The following is a 9,048-nucleotide window of genomic DNA, read 5'->3' as shown; positions in this document are numbered from 1 at the left end:
CGGGTAAATAAAGAGGGTTGGCGTCAGGAAGGACATCCGGCCATAAAAGATATCTGCCAAAACTGATCATGGCGACCCCATATAAGAATGGGATAAAGCTACGAAACACACACACACACACACACACACACACACACACACACATACACACACACACACACACACACACACACACACACACACACACACACACACACACACACACACACACACACACACACACACACACACATAATATATATATATATATATATATATATATATATATATATATATATATATATATATATATATATATATATATGTCATGGTACCATTTTCTGTTTTCTATCGTTAGGTATAAATTATAATTCCTGTCATTATCTTCTTATGAATATTATTATGATCATGGTTATTTTACTATTATTATAATTATTATTATCATTGTTATGGTTTCAGTTATTACGTATATCTTTATGATGATGATGAATAACAATACAAATAATTAAAACTTTCACACGTCACTGTTATCAGAACCACCAAATAAGACTCTTCAATAATAAACCAAATCATTTACAAGACAACTAGAGTTTATTATCTTACCACGTCCTTGCAGGGCCATCGTAGAAAAAGAAAGAAAGGAAGAAGAAGAGAAAAAGGGAGGTTTAGAATGTCTTTGAAAGAGTCATACCAAGACGCCTACTCCAACTTCTCCAAGATGGAAGAGACTGTAGGAACGTTGGTCCTTTCGAATGAACTGCAAGTTGCTGGTTTCATGGCGGTGCAAATCATGCTGACAACGGGTGTGTTCTTGTCAGCAGCGGTGATTGCAGCCACGATCTTGCACAGCCCGAGAACCCGAGCTCAGTATCTGTACTGGTACCTCCTCAACCTCAGTGTCGCCACGCTCATCTCAGGGTAGGTTGCACTGGTCCTTATTGTAAGGGGTGATGGAAATCGTTAAGTGTAAGGGAAAGGCAAGGAAGGTGGGAAGGAGAGAGAGAAAGGTGAGACGGAGGGAGACGGAGGGAGACGGGGAGAGAGAGAGAGAGAGAGAGAGAGAGAGAGAGAGAGAGAGAGAGAGAGAGAGAGAGAGAGAGAGAGAGATGCTGCTACCAGTGCACAACATGGTGATTTCATAATTAGGGAAATAAATAGGATATAGTAAATAAAAAGATGAAAGATGCAAACAAAGATCAATAAACACCAGAAAGAGAAAAATTGGCCAAAGAGGATCATACATAGAAACTTTTTTTAATGAAACTTTGCCGGCTGGGAGTCACACTGCCAAATCATTAAAACAAAAGTCGATATTTTTTTTCCTTATATATGTATTCACACAAACAGAAACAAAGTGCCAAATGCATTAATTAAGTGTAAATCTTACGTACATACAGGCACGTCAGTTTTAGTGTTAACCGTGTGTTCTGTTGCAGGTTGACATACGTCTTTCTCGTGGCATGGTGTTTCAGTGAATACATGCGAAGCGGCATGTATAGCGTAACAAACCCAGAAGTGTGTATCTGGACGCAGGCTGTGTTTTCGTACTATCGTTCCATCCTGTGTTCTACGTTGCTTCTCATTGCTCTGGAACGGTACATCACCATCCTGAAACCCCTGACGCATTGCTACATCATTACCGATCGTAGAATCAAGGCGTCCATCTTCACCTCGTGGGGGGTCGCTTCCATTTACATGATCTGGACCATCCTGCAGAGAATAACCTTAGACCCACCAAAGGGGGACATAACGTACTGTCACGGGATGATATACGGGATACGGAGGATCCACCTCGTCCAGTGGGCGGTCGGAATCGTCGTCATTACGATCATCGTCCCCTTCATCTACATCCACCTACACATAATCGCGAGGAAACATCTCGAAGTGATCCAACAAGAGCGACGTTTGTTCGGTCTCGCCCAGCACAACCGCAACGTGACACGCTCCAACACTGCGCTCAAGATCACGCTCACCTTAATCACCGTGGAAATCCCCTTCCTCACCATCAACTTAGTCCGCATGTACGGAACGACGTCGGAGGCCCTGGAACATTTACTCACGAAGGTATGTGCTGTGAGTCTTCTTCTCAGCCACATCATCCAGCCAGTGCTGTATGCCACGATATCCCCCGACTTTAGAAAAAGTTTTAGATCTCTTTTGGGGAGAAACAGAGTTCAGCCTTTAGAGGGCGAGTATCCCTAGAGTGAAATGAGACAAAGAAAAAAGTGAGAAACAAAAGGTCTGGTGATACTCGTACGTGTTTGCATGTTGATAAACAATATTTTCGAGGGGAATATAAAATAAAATGATAGCTATGATTAATGATAAATGAGTATGAAGACATAAGTATTGAATAATTTAATAACAGAATGTCTGGTATCCATTATATATATATATATATATATATATATATATATATATATATATATATATATATATATATATATATATCTGTGTGTGTGTGTGTAAATAGACCGATAGATAGATAGATAATGTGTGTGTATATACATTTACACATATATATACATATATATATATATATATATATATATATAAGTGTGTATATATATACACATTTTTTTCAGGAGCCATTTATTCCACTGCAGGATATAGGCCTCTCTCAATTCACCATTAAGAGGTTATATAACCCTTGCCTGAATGGACGCCTTTCTTAATCAACCGCGGTTGGGCGCACTAACGTTTGTGCCAGGGCAGCGACTATGACACCTGCGTTTGACTTCTCAAATGTCGTTTTCTCGCCGTGAGACCGAGCTCGAGCCAGCAGTCTGAGCGCAGGCATTTTTACGACTGTCGCGGCATATTGTATGTATAATATATATATATATATATATATATATATATATATATATTATATATATATATATATATATATATATATATATATATATATATATATATATATATATATATATATATATATATATATATATATATATATTAATGCATATCTATCGTTATATATAAGAGATAGAAGACTATTATGATAGATATGCATATAACAGTTATATATATATATATATATATATATATATATATTATATATATATATATATATATATTGTGTGTGTGTGTGTGTGTGTGTGTGTGTGTGTGTGTGTGTGTGTGTGTGTGTGTGTGTGTGTGTGTGTGAATTGAGGGAGGCCTATGCCCTGTAGTGGAATAAATGGCTATTAAAAAAAATAATAAATAAATAAATTATATATATATATATATAATATATATATATATATATATATATATATATATATATATATATATATATATGACGAAGGGTAAAAGAGAGAGCCATAAAAGCTATAAAATCTCAAAATAAGTTAATAAGGCATTTGAGATTGGAATATTGCCGTTATGTAGTCAGATCACGTATCCTTCTTGGCGCTTCTCTGAAAAAAGTTGTCGTGTTCCAAATTAGCGTTAACGTGATGCTTTAAGAAGAAACAAATTTATAGTCTTGAATATACTCCTTGTTGGAATTTCGTTTATGTTAAATAAACACAGTGTATTTTGTTTAGTCCATTGATGAGCCAAATTTATGTGAAATCAGTGTTAGTGATATAATGTGATAAAGAATATGTACCAGGATATAGTCCTCGTTGCCTTTATATGCACGCACCCCGGTTATGACTAAATCATGTGTGATAATCATTGATAGTGATTTCTTACTATGTTATCATATTTCATATGTGACCGTGACTTGTCATTAAAAATCATCGTATTTGAATTGTTTTCATTTCCCTACCAAATTGCTCTAAACACACACACACACACACACATATGTACTTATGTATGTACTGTATATGTATGTATAAAATATTGTATGCAATGGCTCCCTGAAGTTATGGTATGAATAAAACCTTAAATATATTCTAATTGAAAAAGTGTAAGCCTGTCACTGTTTGAAAAAACAATAGTTTCCTTTCCCTTTCTACAAGTTAGCGCCCTTCTGGTCGAAGGAAGAACAAGGCCTCCCAGGCGGGAAATCGATCCCCGGTCTCCCGCGTGACAGTCGGGGATACTAACCACTATACTACCGAGGATGAAAACTACCATAATATTAACCTCCTTATTTATTACTATTATTCATACTTTTCAAAATATGGTAACGTACGTTTAAGTTGCAATCAAATACTTCCTTTATCAATAAAAACTTTGCGTGCGTGTGTAGGTGTACGTGTACGCGTGTGTGTCTTATTCCCTATTAATCTATTTAATATATTTATGATTCTCGCTAAATATGCTTTATTTCCCTCCACGTTAAAGTTTAGATAATTGGTTCTATCTCTAGTGACTTTTATACTAAATCAAGCAGACACCAAGAATATCCATTGTAACAAATGGAATCAAAACCAAACTTAAACTTAAAAACTTAAACTTCTGGGCCTTTCTGCTACGTTTAATCATACTCTCCAGCTTTTTTTCCCTGATGACGTTTCAAAGCCCAGTGTCATCGCCAACCAACACGCACCTCTGACCTTTTCTCTCCGTATTGATGCCGAAAAGATAAGGGTTCAATGCAGTTCCTTGGTGTATTTCTACCCAAATTAGAGAACTGCCCTGTTTTACAGCCACACTAGTGCTAACTTATCCCTACCACCCTTAAGCCCACATTAATTCTAATATAAGCCCTACCCTAATTAGTCTTATTATTTTTAAACCCACGCTAATTCTAATTTGGGTCATCGGAGTTCATCTTTACTTACTGTAGGAAAAGTCATGAGTGAGAATGAATAACTTCACGCGTAATAGATTTTTTTTCACACTCACAAACACACATGCACACGCACACGCGCGCACGCACACACACGCTCTCTCTCTCTCTCTCTCTCTCTCTCTCTCTCTCTCTCTCTCTCTCTCTCTCTCTCTCTCTCTCTCTCTCTCTCTCTCTCTCAAATATCTTCAAACTCCTTACCTTAGCACCCTGTCGTATACTGTCTATATGTATAAAGTCCTAATGCATTTCTCTCCTCTTGATGTTTATTCACGAGTGTGCAGTGGTGGTTCCCTTTTTCAGGCACAAAACTAAATGTTTTTTCTGCAACTGGTTTCCGTTCTCTTTCTAATTTCAATGATTCTCTCTCATATTCTTATCGTTTGGGACACCGGTTTAATTCTGCGAGACTTTCTACATTCATAGATGTTTTCCTTTTCTTCGTTAATAGCACTGATAAGATCTCCCCACTCATTGGGCATCTTTCCTTGTTGGTCATTTTTCTGAATCAAATTCCATAACACATCAGAAAACATCTCCCCCATCCGTTAGTTATTTCATTTGGTTCTATTCCTCCATTTTGTGTTCCGTCCTCAAAGCCCATTCTAGAAGTTCCTTAATGAATTTCCATATTACCTAAAACTGACATTTCCATCTGTCACCTGTGTAAAAGGAGTAGCATCACTCATCGCTTTATTCCTCATTTACGCTATTTCATTTACCTCACTTAGCATTTCGGGCATCTCCGTGTCTTTACAATACATCACTACCATTCATCTTTCCTTCTATATATTTTTTCTTTTGTATGCTACTTCCATCCTTCGCCGTATCCGATCTGCCCGCTTTTCTGTTGACTTCAATCCTTTTCTTTACAAATGTTGATATTCACCACCACCACCACCTAACAGGCTATTGATTCTCAACACGTATTCCGTATTTTACCCCCATTGGCTGCATGTGCTTCCATATTTACCTCTTTACTCCAGTCAATGTTAGATCCATATCAGACAATAACACAGAAAAAGCGGAATCTTATAACTTTATATTATCAATATTCTGCACTAAATAAGGATTTGCACTTTCATTGTTCTCTTTGTACAACGTATAGTAAGTGTACAGTACAGTTTAATAAAATCACTCCACGCGTGTATCTGTGTAGGTGTGAGTGATTTATCCTATATATGTAACGTAGCTATGTGAAAAGCAGGGGCGTCACTTAAGGGGGGGTATGGGGGGTTTCACCCCCCCAACTCTTTAAAAAGCCTCTTTTTGCAGGGCAAAATCTAGTTCTGCAGGGCAAATTTTCTGGTATTTATAATTTGTAATTTTCTACCAATAATACGATATATAATACTGGTTGATGTTCCATTCCGGGCTACTTATAAAGAGCTAGTGAGCATTTTCTTTTTCGTGATTTGCAGGGCAAACAATATTTTTTCAGGGCAAATTTACCCGTCACCCCCCCAACTCATAACATGAAGTGACGCCCCTGGTGAAAAGGAATATTCAATACAAAATACGTGTGCGTGCACAAAGAGAAAAATAGTTCTATGATCTATTTGTATACCCACATATCCTGTGACCGAAAATACGGCGAAATTATACTCGCTCTGGATATCAGTGAGAAAATTTGTTTCACCATTGTTCATTGCAGCACCCCCCCCCCATCCCCAATTCCTTGCTCGTTGTAGTCGTGTGTGAGGGGAGGGGGGGTAGGAGACGGGGAATGAGGCCCAATGTAGCGATCACCCCTACCTCGAACTAATTTTGCATGGTCCTTTCTTCTCCTCCTTTCCTTTTCCTTCTCTGTTTCATCTCCTGTCCACTTATACTAATCGTTAACTAATTTTTGCCACAATACTTTATCATAATTTCGTATGGCCTCTGGTGTCTAGCACATCTATTAATTTTGACCATTAACCATTCTGTAAATCCACAAACATCACTTTATGAACTGAAAAACATCTTTCCAAGCCCCACCCTATTGCTATATTTTGAATGTGCAGCAGAAAATGTTCTATAAATAATATATAATGCACAATGCTAGCTTCCATAGTCTTTCATTTCTTTAATATATCAAGATACGATAATCCGTTAACAATGATTTTGAGTAAAACAGCAAACTAACATGATATAATATTAATAGCGGCGGCGGCAGTTGTAGAAGTAGTAGTAGAAAAAATAATAAGACGTAACGATAAAAGGAAAGAAAGGAAAGTATCTTTCCCAAAGGATATGATGGACGAGACGCTGACGCCACGCAATGCACGTGCGTACAATACAGAAAACGGATGGATATTTTACAGCGCCGACTATGGTAAATCCATCTGTACTTTCTTTTATTTAGGTTTTTATTATAATATGATTCGATGGGGAAGCAAATTTCATCAAATATGTATTACAACCTGTAATTTCTTTTAAATCAAGCTTAAAAAAAAAGAACTTTTCATATATTCGGACTATAACTGTTATATATGTAATTCTTTAAACAGAACCAATACATTTCCTGTTTCTATATATATTTCGTCATGGAGGGTTTCATCATAGAATTTCATCACTTTATTGCGGTTATTGTGTTCATTATCTATTAATAATACAATGGAGTTCATCATTGTTATGAGCAACAGATACCGAATACAGGATTTATCGATGGTTATCACACAGGATATCATCCACAAAGTTATTTTCTTAATCACATTTAACCGTCATAGGTAACGATCTGATTAACACTGGATTTCAAAATCACTTATTATTATGGTAATTTGAATCATAAATACATAACACAAAAGGAAAATGTCTGAATCAAGTTTTACTCAAACACGCCCTTCTCAACTCTACGCAACACGACAGCTTTTGATGTTTATTTGCATCTAAATAAACATTATCAAATATTGACACTATGGACATAGGCTTTGTCACAAATGCACCGCAATTAGCAGACAACAGAAAATAATATTCTTGAAATTTAATATGTAAATATATATTAACATACAAAATATAAACGAATATGTTAAAAATCCAGAAGGCATGACTTTAAGATATATAACAATCATCTGTGCACATCCCATACTGACCTCGTTTTTTCTTTTTTTTTGTTTTTGTTTTTTTTTGGGGGGGTAAGGATGTTTAATATCGTATGTGTATCCTAACGCCTTTATATATATATATATATATATATATATATATATATATATATATATATATATATATATATATATATATATATATATATATATATATATATATCAACGACATACTTACGCGGTGATAGTAGACTTGTTGGATTCCTTTCAACACCCCCCTTTAATACCTTATAATCTTAACCCTGATACTAAGGGAGGGCATGAAGTATATTAGGGATACTGCGGGTTAATAGGTGACTCTGAAGAACCAAGTCGAAGGTCAACAAATTCGACGCCCGCCCCCTCCCAACTCCCGCCCTTGATGACAAGCGCCCTCCAGTTGTTCACGGCAGGATGGTGCGTACGGCTGTTAAGAAGAGGTACTGTACACACAGGAGAGCCTCCCCCTGCTTCGACTAAGACATCTAGACCTACTGTTAGCACACAACACCTGAATGCGCATTTCACAAGGACAGGAAGACACTCCTCATTCCCAGCGTATATTCAGAAGTGACGGCGATGAAAGCAGCAATGAGAAGAAACGAAAAGAAGAATGGGGAGGCAGAGTATTGAATCCCACTTTCTGACAACAGATGGCATTGTTGTCTCATAATAAGCATGTGTTATGTGCAGTACCATCTATTGGGTTGAGAGATCAATAGAGGTAAAACGATTCTTTCCTGAGGAAGGGATTTTGAATGGGGTCAACAGTCAAAAGAACACCGGCTTTGCCAATGGAGCAACGGCAGCACTTCTAGCAGGCACCCCACTTACGCTTAGCTTTAATTAGCAAAACCCGGATCATCAGTATGATAGCGTGTGAAGACGCCCCAGGTCGCTGTGCGACTTTCTGCGGGGGAGATGCAGTAACCATGAGGCTCTCCTCAAGTTATGCTATGCACATGGATTACTGCACAAGCAGAGGGCATTAACAGGTTAATTTTTACGCTCTATTCTGCCCTGTAAACCTAGAGGACGTTCTTCTTTCCGGGAGAACATTGAGGGGTGGCAGCCTTCCAAAGGTTGACGTATGTGAGGAATATATACAGCAGACTCCGCATATTTTTCACAATATACAACATAGTTAGTTCATACTTTCCCTTGCTTTTGAGGCATTATACGTGTTACCCAACTATCGAAGCCAAGATTTCGGGGTATAGGGGGGTTTCTGCGCAATTAAGTACCATATATATACGTGTAGCTGTTTACATTCTGGTA

General features: G+C 37.3%; 1 protein-coding gene across 1 annotated transcript; it reads left to right on the top strand.

Annotated features, from left to right (window-relative positions):
- Positions 1-603: 603 nt before the first annotated feature.
- Positions 604-2,315, top strand: LOC119576571 (cannabinoid receptor type 1B-like). Its single transcript, XM_037924242.1, has 2 exons — positions 604-897; positions 1,416-2,315. The coding sequence occupies exons 1-2, from the start codon at positions 650-652 to the stop codon at positions 2,179-2,181; spliced, it is 1,014 nt and encodes a 337-aa protein (XP_037780170.1). The 5' UTR covers positions 604-649; the 3' UTR covers positions 2,182-2,315.
- Positions 2,316-9,048: the final 6,733 nt, after the last annotated feature.

Source organism: Penaeus monodon, chromosome 9, assembly GCF_015228065.2.
Source record: "Penaeus monodon isolate SGIC_2016 chromosome 9, NSTDA_Pmon_1, whole genome shotgun sequence".
NCBI lineage: Eukaryota > Metazoa > Arthropoda > Malacostraca > Decapoda > Penaeidae > Penaeus > Penaeus monodon.
The sequence above is the reverse complement of the archived record's forward strand: the minus strand, read 5'-3'. Positions and strand labels throughout refer to the sequence as shown.